The sequence below is a fragment of the Pseudophryne corroboree genome, chromosome 11, assembly GCF_028390025.1.
Source record: "Pseudophryne corroboree isolate aPseCor3 chromosome 11, aPseCor3.hap2, whole genome shotgun sequence".
NCBI classification, from domain to species: domain Eukaryota; kingdom Metazoa; phylum Chordata; class Amphibia; order Anura; family Myobatrachidae; genus Pseudophryne; species Pseudophryne corroboree.
The window spans coordinates 233,459,977-233,478,591 of record NC_086454.1 but is presented as its reverse complement, the minus strand read 5'-3'; the positions used below and the strand labels follow the sequence as shown (position 1 = coordinate 233,478,591).

At 47.1% G+C, this 18,615-nt stretch overlaps 1 protein-coding gene across 2 annotated transcripts in view; it reads right to left on the bottom strand.

Annotated features, from left to right (window-relative positions):
- Positions 1-18,615, bottom strand: part of RPGRIP1L (RPGRIP1 like) — a 451,841-nt gene that overhangs the window by 32,229 nt on the left and 400,997 nt on the right. For both annotated transcript variants that reach the window (XM_063945288.1, XM_063945289.1), the window contains one exon: positions 16,217-16,385. In XM_063945288.1, coding sequence (XP_063801358.1) covers positions 16,217-16,385 — 169 coding nt within the window. The remainder of the gene's footprint in view (positions 1-16,216; positions 16,386-18,615) is intronic.

The window sequence follows — 18,615 nt, the reverse complement described above, 5'->3', positions numbered from 1 at the left end:
TACACCCACGGTGTTACCAGAGCGTCTACAGCTATTGCCTGAGGGTCCCTTGACCTGGCGCAATACCTGTCGAGTTTTTCCCAACGGTTTATAATCATGTGGAAGACTTCTGGGTGAAGTCCCCACTCTCCCGGGTGGAGGTCGTGTTGAGGAAGTCTGCTTCCCAGTTGTCCACTCCCGGAATGAATACTGCTGACAGTGCTATCACATGGTTTTCCGCCCAGCGAAAAATCCTTGCAGCTTCTGCCATTGCTCCTGCTTCTTGTGCCACCCTTGTTTGTTTACGTGGGTGACTGCCGTGATGTTGTCCGATTGGATCAACACCGGCTGACCTTGAAGCAGAGGTCTTGCTAAGCTTAGAGCATTATAAATGGCCCTTAGCTTTAGGATATTTATGTGAAGTGACGTCTCCAGGCTAGACTAAAAGCCCTGGATATTCCTTCCCTGTGTGACTGCTCCCCAGCCTCGCAGGCTGGCATCCGTGGTCACCGGGACCCAGTCCTGAATGCCGAATCTGCGGCCCTCTAGAAGATGAGCACTCTGCAACCACCACAGGAGGGACACCCTTGTCCTTGGTGACAGGGTTATCCGCTGATGCATCTGAAGATGCGACCCGGACCATTTTTCCAGCAGGTCCCACTGGAAATGGAATCTGCCAAATGGGATTGCTTCGTAGGAAGCCACCATTATACCCAGAACCCTTGTGCATTGATGCACTGAGACTTGGCTCGGTTTTTAGGAGGTTCCTGACTATCTCGGATAACTCCCTGGCTTTCTCCTCCGGGAGAAACACCTTTTTCTGGACTGTGTCCAGGATCATCCCTAGTAACAGAAGACAAGTCGTCGGAACCAGCTGCGATTTTGGAATATTGAGAATCCAATCGTGCTGCCGCAACACTACCTGAGATAGTGCTACACCGACCTCCCACTGTTCCCTGGATCTTACCCTTATCAGGGAATCGTCCAAGTAAGGGATAACTAATATTCCCTTCCTTCGAAAGAATATCATCATTTCGGCCATTACCTTGGTAAAGACCCGGGGTGCCGTGGACCATCCATACGGCAGCGTCTGAACTGATAGTGACAGTTCTGTACCATAAACCTGAGGTACCCTTGATGAGAAGGGTACATTTTTTACATGAAGGTAAGCATCCTTGATGTCCCGAGACATCATGTAGTCCCCTTCTTCCAGGTTCGCAATCACTGCTCTAAGTGACTCAATCTTGAATTTGAACCTCTGTATGTAAGTGTTCAAAGATTTTAGATTTATAATCGGTCTCACCAAGCCGTCCGGCTTTGGTACCACAACAGTGTGGAATAATACCCCGTTCCCTGTTGCAGGAGGGGTACCTTGATTATCACCTGCTGGGAATACAGCTTGTGAATGGCTTCCAAAACTATCTCCCTGTCAGAAGGAGACATCGGTAAAGCCGACTTTAGGAAACGGCGAGGGGGAGACGTCTCGAATTCTAATTTGTACCCCTGAGTATCACCTGAAGGATCCAGGGGTCTACTTGCGAGTGAGCCCACTGCGCGCTGAAATTCATTGAGACGGGCCCCCCACCGTGCCTGATTCTGCTTGTAAAGCCCCAGCGTCATACTGAGGGCTTGGCAGAGGCGGGAGAGGGTTTCTGTTCCTGGGAACTAGCTGATTTCTGCAGCCTTTTTCCTCTCCCTCTGTCACGGGGCAGAAAAGAGGAACCTTTTGCCCGCTTGTCCACGAAAAGACTGCGCCTGATAATACGGCGTCTTCTCATGATGAGAGGCGACCTGGGGTACAAACGTGGATTTCCCAGCTGTTGCCGTGGCCACCAGGTCTGAAAGACCGACCCCAAATAACTCCTCCCCTTAATAAGGCAATACTTCCAAATGCCGTTTGGAATACGCATCACCTGACCACTGACGTGTCCATAATCCTCTACTGGTAGAAATGGACAACGCACTTAGACTTGATGCCAGTCGGCAAATATTCTGCTGTGCATCACGCATATATAGAAATGCATCTTTAAAATGCTCTATAGGCAATAATATACTGTCCCTATCTAAGGTAACAATATTTTCAGTCAGGGAATCCGACCACGCCAACCCAGCACTGCACATCCAGGCTGAGGCGATTGCTGGTCGCAGTATAACACCAGTATGTGTGTAATACATTTTAGGATATCCTCCTGCTTTCTATCAGCAGGATCCTTAAGGGCGGCCATCTCAGGAGAGGGTAGAGCCCTTGTTCTTACCAGCGTGTGAGCGCTTTATCCACCCTAGGGGGTGTTTCCCAACGCACCCTAACCTCTGCGGGAAAGGATATAATGCCAATAACATTTTTATCAGTTGTTATCGGGGGAAACCCACGCATCATCACACACCTCATTTAATTTCTCAGATTCAGGAAAACTACAGGTAGTTTTTCCTCACCGAACATAATACCCCTTTTTGGTGGTACTCGTATTATCAGAAATGTGTAAAACATTTTTCATTGCCTCAATCATGTAACGTGTGGCCCTACTGGAAGTCACATTTGTCTCTTCACCGTCGACACTGGAGTCAGTATCCGTGTCGGCGTCTATATCTGCCATCTGAGGTAACGGGCGCTTTAGAGCCCCTGACGGCCTATGAGACGTCTGGACAGGCACAAGCTGAGTAGCCGGCTGTCTCATGTCAACCACTGTCTTTTATACAGAGCTGACACTGTCACGTAATACTTCCAACAGTTCATCCACTCAGGTGTCGACCCCCTAGGGGGTGACATCACTATTACAGGCAATCTGCTCCGTCTCCACATCATTTTTCACCTCATACATGTCGACACCAACGTACCGACATACAGCACACACACAGGGAATGCTCTGATAGAGGACAGGACCCCACTAGCCCTTTGGGGAGACAGAGGGAGAGTTTGCCAGCACACACCAGAGCGCTATATATATACAGGGATAACCTTATATAAGTGTTTTTCCCCTTATAGCTGCTGTATTGTTTATACTGCCCCTAATTAGTGCCCCCCTCTCTTTATTTAACCCTTTCTGTAGTGTAGTGACTGCAGGGGAGAGACAGGGAGCTTCCATCCAACGAAGCTGTGAGGGAAAATGGCGCCAGTGTGCTGAGGAGATAGGCTCCGCCCCCTTATCGTCGGCCTTATCTCCCGTTTTTTGTGTATTTTTGGCATGGGTTAAATGCATCCATATAGCCCAGGAGCTATATGTGATGCATCTTTTGCCATTTAAGGTATTTTTATTGCGTCTCAGGGCGCCCCCACCCAGCGCCCTGCACCCTCAGTGACCGGAGTGTGAAGTGTGCTGAGAGCAATGGCGCACAGCTGCGGTGCTGTGCGCTACCTTTTTGAAGACAGGACGTCTTCTGCCGCTGATTTTCCGGATCTCTTCAGGCTTCTGGCTCTGTAAGGGGGCCGGCGGCGCGGCTCTGGGACCCATCCAGGCTGGGCCTGTGATCGTCCCTCTGGAGCTAATGTCCAGTAGCCTAAGAAGCCCAATCCACTCTGCACGCAGGTGAGTTCGCTTCTTCTCCCCTTAGTCCCTCGATGCAGTGAGCCTGTTGCCAGCAGGACTCACTGAAAATAAAAACCTAAAACTAACTTTTCACTAAGCAGCTCAGGAGAGCCACCTAGTGTGCACCCTTCTCGTTCGGGCACAGAAATCTAACTGAGGCTTGGAGGAGGGTCATAGGGGGAGGAGCCAGTGCACACCAGCTAGTCCTAAAGCTTTCTTTAGATGTGCCCAGTCTCCTGCGGAGCCGCTAATCCCCATGGTCCTTACGGAGTCCCCAGCATCCACTTAGGACGTTAGAGAAATAAAGCAGCCAGTATTTTTTTTAAAAATCTAATATTTTTTATTTCTTTTTTTTGCAACGTAAACATGTACATTAAACTAACAATGCAAGTAAAAAATAAAACAGCTTGTGTCATTCAGCCATATGCAAATATATTGTATTTTACACAGAAAAGCTTGTGCGGTCTTTGATTTACACCATAAACACTTTGGGGGATATTCAATTGTTTGAAAAGTCAGTTGTGTGTCTGTTTTTTCCAATAGACAGGAAAAAACAGACACCCAACCGACTTTTCAAACATTTGAATTCCTCCCATTGAGTCTAGAGGAGTCATACATCAAACATATCCCAAAGGAAGTTCAGATGAAAAACAAAAAAACAACACAACAGGTGCCACGTACTGTATCAAGATAGTCATAGTATTCCAGGTGGCAGAAAAAATCAGAAGGTGAATCACCCAGTATATGTGTCACTGGATGAGGTCTGAGTTACGAATATCAGAACAGGCTGACTGGGACTATAAATAGCAGAGTGCACTCACTCCTGAGAAACATACATGGCGTAATTATCTCACTTGAAGAGTAAGAATAGGCCAGCCGAGAAAGGGCATTCAAAAAAGAGACGGGTTCCAGTCTATAGACAGTTAGAAGATAGACAGTCATTAGGTAGACACCATATGGTCGACAGTTAAAAGTCAGACAGGGTCAAAAGTCAGACAGGGTCAAAAGTCAGACAGGGTCAAAAGTCAGACACAAAAAAAAACAATATTTTTTTCATTTTTCTGTGTTCTTTACAACTTTTGCCTCATTTACTATCCATGTTACAAACTATTACCTATTAAGTAAAGTTGTGGCGAGCGAGCCACCGAGCCCGAAGCGTGGCGAGTGTGTTTAAAACACAAAAAACAACAACTTTTGACCCTGTCTGACTTTTGACTGTCGACCATATGGTGTCAACCTAATGACTGTCTATCTTTTAACGGTCTATGTGCTATACCACACCGACGAGACGTACTAGACCAAATAAAAGTATATAATCACTAATCCGGATCTGGAGCCATAGGTCGTCTCGCTGGTCGTCTAGTGTCGAGCGATGCAGCGCCTCTCTAGGAGTAGCAAAGAACTTTGTTTCCCTGTCAGCCACAACCCATAATTTAGAAGGGAATGGTGGATGTGCAATTCTCTCAGACGACGTTAAGTGGTAGAAACTGAAAACGATCCTTCTGTATTTCAATGGCAAAATCAGGGAATACTGACACCCGGGTGGTCTTCAGTATGCCGGCGGTCGGGCTCCCGGCGACCAGCATACCGGCGCCGGGAGCCCGACAGCCGGCATACCGACACTTATTCTCCCTTGTGGGGGGAGGGAGAATAAAATAGTGTGGCGCGCGTAGCGCGCCACCGTGCCCGTAGCGTGGCGAGCGCAGCGAGCCCGCAAGGGGCTCATCTGCGCTCGCCACACTGTCGGTAAGCCGGTGGCCGGCCTCCTGGCGCCGGTATGCTGGTCACCGAGAGGCCGGCCGCCGGCAGATCGTAGTGAACCCCTGACACCCTAGTCCCGTTCCACAGCAAAGGGCCTTTAGTACGGGCCAGTCATAGGATAGCATCCCTGTCCTGATAATGAAGCAGCTTTGCAATAAAGGGGTGGGGTGGTGCACCAGGAGGGGACAGGATGTGCCCTTTCCACAGTGAAGAATGAAGAAAAGGATTCGGGACCATACAGTAAGTATCCAGAAGCCACTTTTCCAAAAATTTCTCAGGGTCCAATCCTTCCTCCAGCTCAGGTAATCCAACAATTCTAATATTGTTCCGTCTCAGACGGCCCTCCATATCCAGAAGCTTGCTGTGAACAGTCGTCAGCTTCGCATCCATGGTGTTAACTTTAGCAGACAGCAGGGAAATACGATCTTCGAACGTGAATGTATGGGTTTTCACCTCCCCGACTCTCTCCCGTACCTTCTGAAGGTCATGATGAATGATCGATTAGTCGGATTGTATTTTCCCTATCTGATCCGCAAGACTGCTTTCACTTGCCGCCACAGCTTCCAGCACCTTCTGCAGGATTGCATCAGGAGGAATGGCAGTAGCTGAAACCTCAGGAGAGGAAGGTGGCTGAGAGTCAGTGTCTTGTTCAGAAGTTGCACCTCTAGGATTAGGTTTCCTGGAAAATATTTTCAGCTTTGTCGCCGCTGGGGCATGGTGGTGCTTCACCATCCTAATAGGCTTGTGAGCAATAGAGTGTAGCAGCAGGAGGATAATATAATAGTACACACAGATATGCAGCTGTTCTAGGATATAGATATATATAAATGGAGATGATCAGAGACCAAGTCCAAAGAACAAGAGCTGCAGGTGCCAAAGTCAGACTGTTATACTGTCAAAGTGCAAAAGGCAAGTAGTGATAGCATTACACAGCACAGCAGCAGAGTGGGTGAGGAAGCAGGGCCGACCAAATATCAGTCACTCTCATAAGGAAAACTCCCACCTAATAACAGCAGGCAGCTCTCAATGGAACAACAGGTCCCAGCATTGGAGTATTCACTGTAGACTGTCCTCCAGCGTATGCCTGGGACCCAGCAAGTGACACTATGATTCCCAGTGGGGATCTCACTGCCCAGCAGCATGGAGCAGACAATGGGACAGGGTAGTTCAGGCACCAATCTCCCCAGGAAGTCATGCGTCCACACTGTGTGCAAAGAATCCCCAGCAGGTGTGATGAGAAGATGGGCTCCCACACCCCTGTGAATACGGGCACCAGCAGTGAGCTCCAGGTGTATCAGTTAGGAACTCCATAATGGCATCCCACATGGTCCCACGCCTGCCAGCCCGCACTAACAGATCCTGCTGTGCAGACTCTCCCCGCCAGCCACAGTCAGACCCACATGACCAGCAGCCAGCACACTCCGGGTAGAAGAGAGAGAAACGGGCGGTATTCTTGCTTGGAGTGGCCTGTCCGCCTCTGTGTGCGCACCTCTCAGCAGGAGATGCAGTCCAGACGATCTCTGCGGCGCCGCACCAGTCAGGCCACCCGTCCACACAGCCGCCGATCACCGGCCAGCCACCACCCACAGGCGAATCAGAAGTGGCCCCCTCTCTTCCAGAGACCTTCCGCAGCCTGGCAAGCCAAGGTAGGGTCCGATGGGCAGCCACAGGATAAATATACAGGATGGTATGGACTGGGAGCTCAAAAGCAGGCAGTATTTATCCTGCACAGAAACAATATAACCCACCCAAATCTAACTCTGTCTACACATATCTGTCCCACCTGCAGTGCACATGGTTTTGCCCATTAGAGAAAGATTTTGCTGCGATCAGGTCTGAATTAGGCCCTAAGATCTCAAATTGCCACAAAAGGTGTGACACACTGTCTAACACTATTTACCATTTAAAAAAAAAAAAAAATCCTCAGATGCCAGTTTGGTGTACAGAAAACACTAGGTGCAGATACTTTCAGGGTAGTGAGACCAAACACATTGTCTAAAACAACAACAAAAATAATCTACAATCTGTGGAATGGTAATCAGATGAATCATTTTGTTTTAAACCTCAATTACTTTGTCAGAGACTTCCTTAAGTCTTATTAATGATTGCTCAAACTCCACACCCTCAGGAACATGACATATGGGTTAGGATGAAGAATCAATTTCTGTTGCAGGAGATCTGAATGAGGTGGCATAGGCCAAGGCTGTTCCAGAGGCATTCCCCAAACCACAGGTAGTGAGGTCAAATGAAGAACAGCTAAGACCTCTACTGCTTCTATCTTGATCTACCACTGAGTTCATGCAATGAGAAGAATAGGAAGAAGCACATACCCTTAATGAATGTTCCATGGCATAAATAGAGCATCTATTCCCTTTGCTCTCGTTTCTCTATAACATGAATAGAACTAAGGTACCTTGTTGTTCAAATATATTGCCATCAGATCTATAGGAGTGCAAATTTCTTTACTAGTAGTTGAAAAGCCTCCTTGTGCGAGTTCTATGTAGTCACCTTTTGCTCTGGAGCAAGGGTGTATCTAGGGGTCCGAGCACCCCTGGCAAAGTAAGGGATAATGCTACGTGGCACAAGGTATGACGCTGGCCACTTGTATCGACGTCTGACCTTTGCTTTGTTTTTTTACACTACATTACTGAACCCTCTATATAGAGCGAGAAACACTAACACTGCACTCTAGACAGAGGAAAGAGAGAGTCTGAAAACAGTAAAGCACAAGGGAAAGTGGGCAACTGACACACCATAGGGGGAGGGAGGAGAGATAGGCATACCGGAAAAAATAGGATTTTGATACCTACCGGTAAATCCTTTTCTCCTAGTCCGTAGAGGATGCTGGGGCCCACTTCATGACCATGGAGTATAGACGGTTCCGCAGGAGCCATGGGCACTCTTAAGACTTTTCAAGGGTGTGAACTGGCTCCTCCCTCTATGCCCCTCCTCCAGACCTCAGTTATAGGAACTGTGCTTAGGGAGACGGACATTTCGATGAAAGGATTTACTTTAATACTAGTGGTGAGATACATACCAGCTCACACCTCAACCATGCCGCACAACATGGCATTCAACATAACACACGCCAACAGGCATGAACCAATTACAGCAACATGCTGAAACTAACATAACACAACATGTGTAATTCTAATGAACAAAAACTGCAGGTAAAGTACGCACTGGGTTGGGCGCCCAGCATCCTCTACGGACTAGGAGAAAAAGAATTTACCGGTAGGTATCAAAATCCTATTTTCTCATACGTCCTAGAGGATGCTGGGGTTTACTTCATGACCATGGGGTTTATACCAAAGATCCAGTACAGGCGGGAGAGTGCGGATGACCCTGCAGCACCGATTGACCGAACTTGAGGTTTTCATCGGCCATGGTGTCAAACTTGTAGAACTTAGCAAATGTGTTTGACACTGGCCAAGTAGCTGCTCGGCAAAGTTGCAATGCCGAGACCCCCCGGGCAGCCGCCTAGGATGAGCCCACCTTCCTAGTAGAATGGGCCTTCACCGACGTAGGTAATGGCAATCCAGCCGTAGAATGTGCATGCTGAATCGTACCTCTGATCCAGCGCGCAATAGTCTGCTTGGAAGCAGGACACCCGATCCTGTTGGGAGCATACAGGACAAACAGAGCCTTTGTTTTCCGAATCCTAGCTGTTCTAGTGACATAAATCTTCAAAGCTCTAACCACATCTTGAGACTTTGACTCAGTGAACGTGTCAGTAACTACTGGCACCACAATAGGTTGGTTTATGTGGAAAGATGAAACCACCTTTGGAAGAAAATAATGGCGAGTTCTCAACTCTGCCCTATCTTCATGGAAGACCAGGTAAGGGCTCTTGTGAGACAAGGCCCCCAATTCAGACACCCGCCTTGCGGATGCCAATGCCAAAAGCTTCACCACTTTCCAAGTGAGAAACTTCAACTCTATCTCTTGTAGAGGCTCAAACCAATCCGATTGAAGGAACTGCAACACCACATTAAGGTCCCATGGTGCCACTGGAGGCACAAATGGAGGCTGGATGTGCAGAACCCCTTTTACGAAGGTCTGAACCTCTGGAAGAGAGGCCAATTGTTTTTGGAAGAAAATTGACAAGGCCGAAATCTGAACCTTGATTGATCTCAATCGAAGGCCTGCCTCCACACCAGCCTGCAGAAAATGGAGAAAACGTCCCAACTGAAACTCTTCCGTAGGAGCCTTCTTGGATTCACACCAAGACACATATTTTCTCCAAATACGGTGGTAATGTTTCGACGTTACTCCTTTCCTGGCCTGAATAAGTGTGGGAATGACTTCCATTGGAATACCCTTTCGGGCTAGGATCCGGCGCTCAACAGCCATGCCATCAAACGTAGCCGCGGTAAGTCTTGATACACGCACGACCCCTGCTGCAGCAGGTCCTCGTGAAGAGGAAGAGGCCGAGAATCTTTTATTAGCAACTCCTGAAGATCTGGGTACCAAACCCTCCCTGGCCAGTCTGGGGCAATGAAGATTGCTCGAACCCTTGTTCTTCTTATGATCCTGAGAACTTTTGGGATCAGCGGAAGTGGAGGGAAGACATACACTGACCGGAATACCCACTGGGTCACCAGAGCATCCACTGCTATTGCTTGAGGGTCTCTCGACCTGGAACAATATTTCTGAAGCTTCTTGTTGGGACGAGATGCCATCATGTCTACTTGAGGAACTCCCCAAAGACTTGTCACCTCTGCGAAGACTTCTTGGTGGAGGCCCCACTCTCCTGGATGGAGATCGTGTCTGCTGAGGAAGTCTGCTTCCCAGCTGTCTTCTCCCGGGATGAAAATTGCCGACAGAGCCTTACATGTCTTCTGCTCAGAGAAGGATCTTCGTCACCTCTGCCATTGCCGCTCTGCTTTTCGTTCCGCCCTGCCTGTTTACGTACGCGACTGCTGTTACATTGTCCGACTGGATCTGCACGGGATGATCTTGAAGAAGATGTACCACTTGTTGAAGGCCGTTGTAAATGGCTCTCAATTCCAGCACATTTATGTGAAGGCAGGCTTCCTTACTTGACCATTTTCCTTGGAAACTTTCCCCCTGAGTGACAGCTCCCCAGCCTTGGAGACTTGCATCCGTGGTTACCAGTCCTGAATCCCGAACCTGCGTCCCTCTAGTAGGTGTGAACTGTGTAGCCACCACAGGAGTGAAATCCTGGCCTTTGACGACAGGACTATCTTCCGGTGCATGTGTAGGTGGGATCCCGACCACTTGTCCAACAGGTCCCACTGGAATACTCTGGCATGGAACCTGCCAAACTGTATGGCCTTGTAGGCCACCACCATTTTCCCCAACAACCGAATGCACTGATGGATCCACCAGAAGAAATACTCTCTGAACTTCTGTGTCCAGAATCATCCTGAGAAAAGACAATCTTGTCGTCGGTTCCAACTGTGACTTTGGAAAATTTACTATTCAACCGTGTTGTTGGAGTATGGACAGGGAGAGTGTGATGTTCTGTAGCAACTGCTCCCTGGATCTCGCCTTTATCAGGAGATCGTCCAGATAAGGAATTATATTGACTCCTTTTTGACGAAGGAGGACCATCATCTCCGCCATCACCTTGGTGAATACCCTCGGCGCCGTGGAGAGACCGAAAGGCAATGTCTGGAACTGGTAATGGCAATCCTGATCCACGAATCTCAGATAAGCCTGATGAAGACGATAAATGGGAACATGCAGGTAAGCATTCTTGATGTCTATTGACACCATGTAATCCCCCTTCTCCAGACTGGAAATCACTGCCCTGAGTGATTCCATCTTGAACTTGAACCGTTTAAAGTAGAGATTCAGATTTTGTAGGTTTAGGATTGGTCTGACCGAGCCGTCCGGCTTCGGAATTACAAAGAGGCTTGAATAAAACCCCTCCCCTTGTTGTGACAAAGGTACCAGGACTATGACCTGATCCTGACATAATTTTTGAATTGCCGCTGTTACTGCCTCTCGTTCTGGAAGAGAAGCTGGCAAGGTCGATTTGAAAAATCAGCATGGGGGAACGTCTTGAAACTCCAGCTTGTACCCCTGGGATACTATCTGCAAAACCCAGGGGTCCAGGCCAGACTGAATCCAACCTTGGCTGAACAGTTTTAGACGTGCCCCCACCCGAGCGGCCTCCCGCAAGGGAGCCCCAGCGTCATGCTGTAGATTTGGCAGAAGTAGGGGTTGACTTCTGCTCCTGGGATCCTGAAGCCACTGTGGGCTTCTTTCCCCTTCCCCTACCTACAAAGAAGGGGGAACCTTTTGCCTTTTTGTATTTATTGGGCCGAAAGGACTGCATGTGAGAGTGATATGTCTTTTTTGCCGGTGCAGGAGCATAAGGCAAAAAAGTCGACTTACCTGCGGTAGCCGCCGAGACTAACGCATCCAGTCCATCACCAAATAAGGCCTCACCTTTATATGGGAGAGCCTCCATATTCCGCATTCCACTGGCGAATTCACAACGCCCTCCGAGCCGATACTGCCATGGTAGCGGCTTGTGAACTCAAGAGTCCAATATCTTTCATCGCCTCTAGCATGTATGTGGCAGCATCTTTGATATTCCCTAATTTAAGGAGTATCTCATCTTTATCTATTGTGTCAATTTCCGATGACAGGCTTTCTGACCATTTTTCAATAGCGCGACTCACCCACGCGCAAGCAATTGTGGGCCCGAATAGCGTACCATTGGCAACATAAATGGATTTCAATGTAGTCTCCATTTTGCAGTCTGCCGGCTCCTTTAGTGAAGCCGTCCCAGGTGCAGGGAGAATTACCTTCTTTGTTAACCTGGACAGTGCACTGTCTAACACAGGGGGCGACTCCCATTTTTTCCTGTCCTCTACAGGGAAAGGATAAGCTATCTGAATCCTCTTGGGAATATGAAATTTCTTTTCGGGATTTACCCACACCCCTTTGAATAGAGTATTCAGCTCGTGGGAAGGAGGGAAAGTGACCTTAGATTTCTTTTCTTTATAGAAATAGGCCTTCTCCTGAGGTACAGGAGTGGCTTCCATTACTTCCAGAACTTCTCTTATAGCCACAATCATATATTGTATACTTTTTGCCAATTTATGATCTATTTCCCTGGAGTCACTATCGTCGACACAGGAATCAGTGTCCGTGTCGGTATCAGTATTCACAATATTTGCAAACGGTCTCTTATGTGACCCAGAGGGGTCGCCTGCGGATGGAAGAACAGAACCCTGAAAAATCACATCTTCCACAGATTTTCTCCAGCATTCTGCATGAGATTCAGACTTATCTAATCTCCTATTGATATGATGCATACTATCACAGATTTCTTTCACCCATGCAGGCTCTTGGAGTGTCGGCAGGGCCACCACATTATAAGACTGTGTCCCTGAAATGGCTTCCTCCGGGGAAGAACTCCCTGCCTCAGACATGTCTTACACACGTGCACAACACACACACACAGGGACTTATAGGGGACAGACCCACAGTAAAATCTGTCAGAGGGACACAGTTTAGGAGCAGCCAGTTCACAGCCCCAGCGCCAGTATCTAATGCCTGTGAACACAGAATGCCCACTGATTATGCGATTAGAGACTCTAAACACCAATTTCATAGATTGAGAAGGGCCAGAGGAAGGTCTTACATATGCTACCATGCCCACGTAAGAATGACTATGGTGGATGAGAACATGAAATCAAACCATTTGCTGACACTGACGTTGATATGCTAGATGAGACATTTTGACAAGTCTTTTGTCTGACAAAAACTGTCTATCAGTACTCCCTAGAGCTGAGAAATGGGACCTAGATGAGTATTTACTATTGTGATGATCCTGTACAAATGTCATCACCTGAGGAATTCTGTTTTGAAGACTTGCTTTGACTTTCCTATCTACTGTAGATACGACTATATTATGAATCTCTGTTTCTTTAGAGTGGCCAAAAGCAACCGGTTTCACTGGCAGCAGCAGCAGCTTATTTCTGCCTCTTGTAAAAGCTGGCATTGAAACCGGTTGGGAAACACAAAGCACCATTCACGGGACTTCTACCACTTGTTTACCACATCCCTGTGCCTTCTATTAACATTGTTATGTAAGAAGCACGTCATTGGAACTTGCTACAGACCGCTCACATGGACCAGGATAGGAGCTCAGAGTGGTAACACAGCCTGACTGCACTGCTAGAGCTCTCCTGGCATACAGGACAGTCCCAGTGTCATAGTAACATTGCACGCTCACTCCTGATTGGGATTTATGTGGATCTTGCCACTTTATCTGCATACCACCAGCAGACACCAGATAGAAGAGTTACCTGCTAAACCAGTGGTGAGTTTAAGCTGCAGATTCACCTGTGAGTAGGCACACTGACAATGAAGTGTATAACCAGCATTTACAGCCACTAGGTCTGCTCAGTTTTCACCATCAGTTCATTATATAGCAGGACAGACTGAAACATGATATTTCTGCAAAATGGCAAAGTCCGGATTTGGATGCTATTGAATATACCCTATTTTCACTATACATCACAGAGAGACTTTGATATATGGGTGAGACCCCACTCCTCTTTCCACGGTTTTGCTAACATTTATCTTGAGATTGTGGTAACGATTATAATATACATACATTTATTTTAACACATTCCCGGGAGTGTCATTGATAGGTTATGATTGTATGGTGTTAATACACATTTATACTGCATGTGCTTTTTTAAAATAAATTCAATATACTATTTTGATAATCTATTGGTATATTGGCTGCTTAAATGAAGTTCCACCAAACTGCTGAAAATACTGCTCTGCTGTCTGATAGTGTTCAACTTGTCTGGTGTGCTCGCGAGGAGATTAAAAAAAAACATCTACTGAAGTTCTATGCTGGGATGAGTATGCGTCACCGGCGGTCAGCATACCTCCGCCGGTATCAAAGCAGCGGAATGCCAGCAGGGGGAGGGAGCACAACAAGCCCCTTGCTGGCTCGCTGCGTTTGCCATGCTGCGTTCTATTCCCGCTCTATGGGTGTCATGGATTAGTCCCTGCTAGTCGGCATGCTGACTATGAGGATTCTCGGGGGCGGGATGCATGGGGAGGTGTTGACCCCTGACCGCCGGTCACATAACTACATCCCATTCTACTGTATCTTGTGTCAAATAAGTTTGTTTACAAGTGTCTTTCTGAATCATTAAATCCAGTTTTTCATAACAGAAAATCATCAAATGAACATGTGGTTAATTCATTATTTGACTGTGGGTCTGCCAACAACGGATGCAACCTTAGTCTCTCTTAAGGACTATTGGAGGAGCCATTCTTTTGGATGAGGAGGTAATTGTATCCAAACATAAATAGTAACTCAATAGCTTTTCACATCCCTTGAAGGGTTTTATGTTAATATTGTCTATTTCCTTTAGGTTTTCCTAAAGCTTTCTGTTCATATTGTAGGCACCCTGGTCCAAGCAGAAAGACTGTCTCTTGAGATTAAATGGATGCCTGTTCATCTGTTCCAAATCTTAGGAAATTAGATCATTAACAAGCAAGTGTACTAAGAACACTCACAGGCATATTCAATTAGCCGAAGGGTTTACCCCATGGCTAATTGCCAGCTAACTACCCCACAAAGTGAGAAAAGGCTATTCAATTAAATGGCCTTTATCCGGTGCCTAAAAACGGGGATTGCCACGCGGAAGCCCACTGATTCTACATAAACTGCAGAATCAATGGGTTTTCCCTGCACGTGAATCCATGATTTTGCGGTTTTCCCTCTGACTTTTCAGTGCAGCTCTGAAAGGTAAACCATCGGGATTCATGTGCGGGTTAATACCCGCTAATTGAATTTGGTTCGGCACAGCAATTAGCTGCAGAAGAATATGCCAGTTAGCATGTTGATTGATGCCACGAAGAGGGAACCTGGAGAGAATCAGAAACTAAGGTATTGTATAGCTCCATGGTTGTCTCAACACACAACATTGGTGTTAAATTATCTGGGCTCTGCCCAATCTCTCCTGACTCACTGCTAGATAACAATTAAGGTTAAATAATAGAATGCAAGGTCCCACCAGCAGAGGTACCAGACTGCACATCATATATGTCCAGATTTATCTGTGACCTGGGTATCCTCTGCCCTCATATATGATAAAAATCCTCTAAGTATCCTGCACTAATGTTACTGCCCATGAATTTAACTGTATGATTGGTTTAGGAGGCGGAGACAGTTTCTGTGAGCTACAATCCACACACCTGGCCACAATGCTGGCGCTGAAACTCCGACATCACTTGGAATGCTGATGGCGGAATCCCGACCGACGACATCCCGAACGTAAGTATGCCGGGGGCTCCTAGGTTTTGGCCATGGGAGGAGGGGAGGTTAGGTTTAGGCTGCAGTGGGAGAGTTAGGCTGCAGGTAAGGGAGGGTTAGGGTTAGGCTGCCTGGAGGAGATGGGGAGGTTAGGTTGAGGCACTACTGGTTAGGGTTAGGTTGCGGGAGGTGGAGAGAGAAGGTTAGAGTTAGGCGGTGGGAAGGGAGGGTTAGGGTGCTGAGCATCGGGATGCCTGTGCCGGCCGACATCCCAGACCACCGGCTAACCACTGACATCCCAAACGCAGGTATCCTGTATCACACCCAAATACACAGGGCTTGAGATCATTATAATGTTCTATTTTGCATCTCCCCATTTCAGGAGTTATATAGAAAATATATAAGAATGGTGGGCTAGTCTGTTGCGGATTGAAACTTTTTTTATTTTTTAAACATTCAACCAGAGTAATGATAGTTGACACCAACACCAGTACTTTCATACCTGAAAAAGGTTCTTTTAGACAGTGCTTTGATTATCAACCTGTAATTGGACTAGATTATAATTTGCTGATTGAGGAAACTCTCAATATATTTGCATATTGCGTCTCAACTACAACTCCAGAAAATATAAGATCAATTCATAATGCAAAGTTTTAATCAAATTCTATCCACCCCACACATTTCATACCTTCTGCGTCTAAATCCTCAGTTACTTCGGTTTCATCTTCTGATGTTGTATCATAGCTTTGGGCTTCATACTGTCCATCAGACAGCTGCGAGCTCTCCTCCTTTTCGCCATGAAATTCCTTTAATTCTTCTTTAAGATAACTATCTTCTGTAGGTTTCTCTTGTTCCATCTATAACAAGGCACAGAAAAAGAGCTAGATGAGTGATTTCTATATCTCCCCAATTTGTAACCTCTGAAGCGGTTTAAATACTGTATAAAAAAATGTAAAAAAAGTCCATCTAGTAGTTATGTACTGAGTCAAACAGCACAATGGGGCAGATGTATTAAGCCCAGAGAAGTGATAAAGCAGCGATAAGTGCAAGGTGATAACGCACCAGTCAATCAGTGCCTGTCGATTTACATATTGGAGCTGATTGGCTGGTGCGTTATCACCTTGCACTACTTCTCCAGGCTTAATACATCTGCCCCAATAATTGAAAATGTAACTTCATTTTTGTTACCAATTAATGATAACATGAAATTCTATAATTTCAAAGATTATAAATTACAGAAACATTCAGTTTGCTAATTATAATGAGTTAGATGTTAGAAGTTTCTGGGAAGCTCTGTTACATATATGCTAACTGTATATGAAATGGCCCGCACAAATCCTGAAAATTATTACTGTTTGGTAGAGATACTGACATGAAAACTAGAAGTATCTTACTACAGTTACTGTGAGGAGCACTGCTAAATAGTTTAAGGGAAGTGGAAGCCCAGATGAAGAATGGGAAAAGACAGACGTTCAGAGTATTTTAGGCATGTGCCAGCCTGCTGATGAAGTCAATGAAGAAATGTGTTTGAGGCGTGGCCTATGGCGTGGTGCATCTTCCCAGCCGGCTGTGAGTGGTGGTGAAGCAGAGGAGTGCTGGGTGCTTGCTAAACAGCAGAGATTAGTATTCAGAGGTCTTCCGACGCTGTCCTATCAGTAAGATCTGGTGATATCTTTTTCTACCTTGCACTTCCGCTCCCAATGTATGCTGTGTTGGTATGCTGTATTCCACTAGTTGCACACTCTGCCAGCAGCAACCTACACACTGAATCCCAGATGGCTGCCTTGTATGGTTCCTCCGCAGGCTGGATGTACTTCACATGGATCTATTCATACAGACTACATCATTCTATTACACGTGCAAATTTTCCCATACAGATGTGTTCTTTTATAGTGTTGCTTATGCAATGCAGCATGTGCTCCCATTGCCAATTCACCCACGGGAACGAGTGAGCGTCGGGTCCTGTGGCATAGCGATACGCACTGCCACAGCAAGGATTGAAGAGGACACATTTGTATATGCCTTGGGTTCTTGTATGGCTTATCTCCCATAGTACAACCTACGTAATGCACCCAACATGGCTGCCTCATCTGTTATACTCGTGGATGGGTTGAAAAATACTTGGGCCCGACAGTTATGTTGGGACCCTACTCCAAGTGTTAGGATGCTGTAAGGATCTCTTCTAGGTATGATCTTTCTCCGGCAGGGTCCACAGGTTATCCACAGGATAACAATGGGATATGATGAAGCGACAGCGGATTTGCACCAAATCGGTCAAAGCTTTTCTGGCCTCCCAGCATGCAATGGGCCCGTCCATATATCCCCGCCTCCTTGCTCAGGCAAATCAGTTTTTGGTTTGGTGCAGCAGGAGCCGGACCATGGTTAGAGGACTGCTGGTTTTTAGCAGCCCTAAGCTTTCTTATTTTATTTTTATAGTCATACTATTTTTCTAAGTGATCTTTCTATACAGCGTCTTAAACGTACCTTAGAAAGAGTCCCTCCAACAACTCTCCGCCAGGTCGCTACAACGCTTACCCATGAGTACAGTGCTGTTTCGGCGGGCATCTGTGTCGGATATACTAGGAGGTCCAGCAGACGTACCAGGCTGTGGCCGGAGCACGGGGAGAAGGTAAGGCATCGGTTCCGCTTAGAAGGGGAATACGGACACAGCCACACTGTTTAAGGAGGAGACCACCAAACAGTCGCTGACGCGGCTGCCACCTCGGGTGCACCAGCACTAGGCCTTAGGGATCAGGGGCTCCAGGAATAGTAGAGGCCGCGATCCCTAGGGTGGATGTCAGCAGTGGGGAGTCAGACGCTCTCCTGGTCACCCCTCCCCCCAGTTCATGACCAGTTTCCTCCGAGTCTCCCACCATGAACTGTTTCCCGCTTCCGTCTCAGACGCTGTACACGAAGGGGACCAAGTCGCAGCATAGGCGGCTGTGTGACTGGTGCGTCCGTGTTCACTGAGCGTCTGTGTTCACTATAGGTTCATGGAGCGGCAGTGTACACTAGTAGCGTCTGGATCCACTCAGCGTTCGCTAACATATTGATCGGTCCTGGAAGCGAGGTGAGTCTCCCTGTATC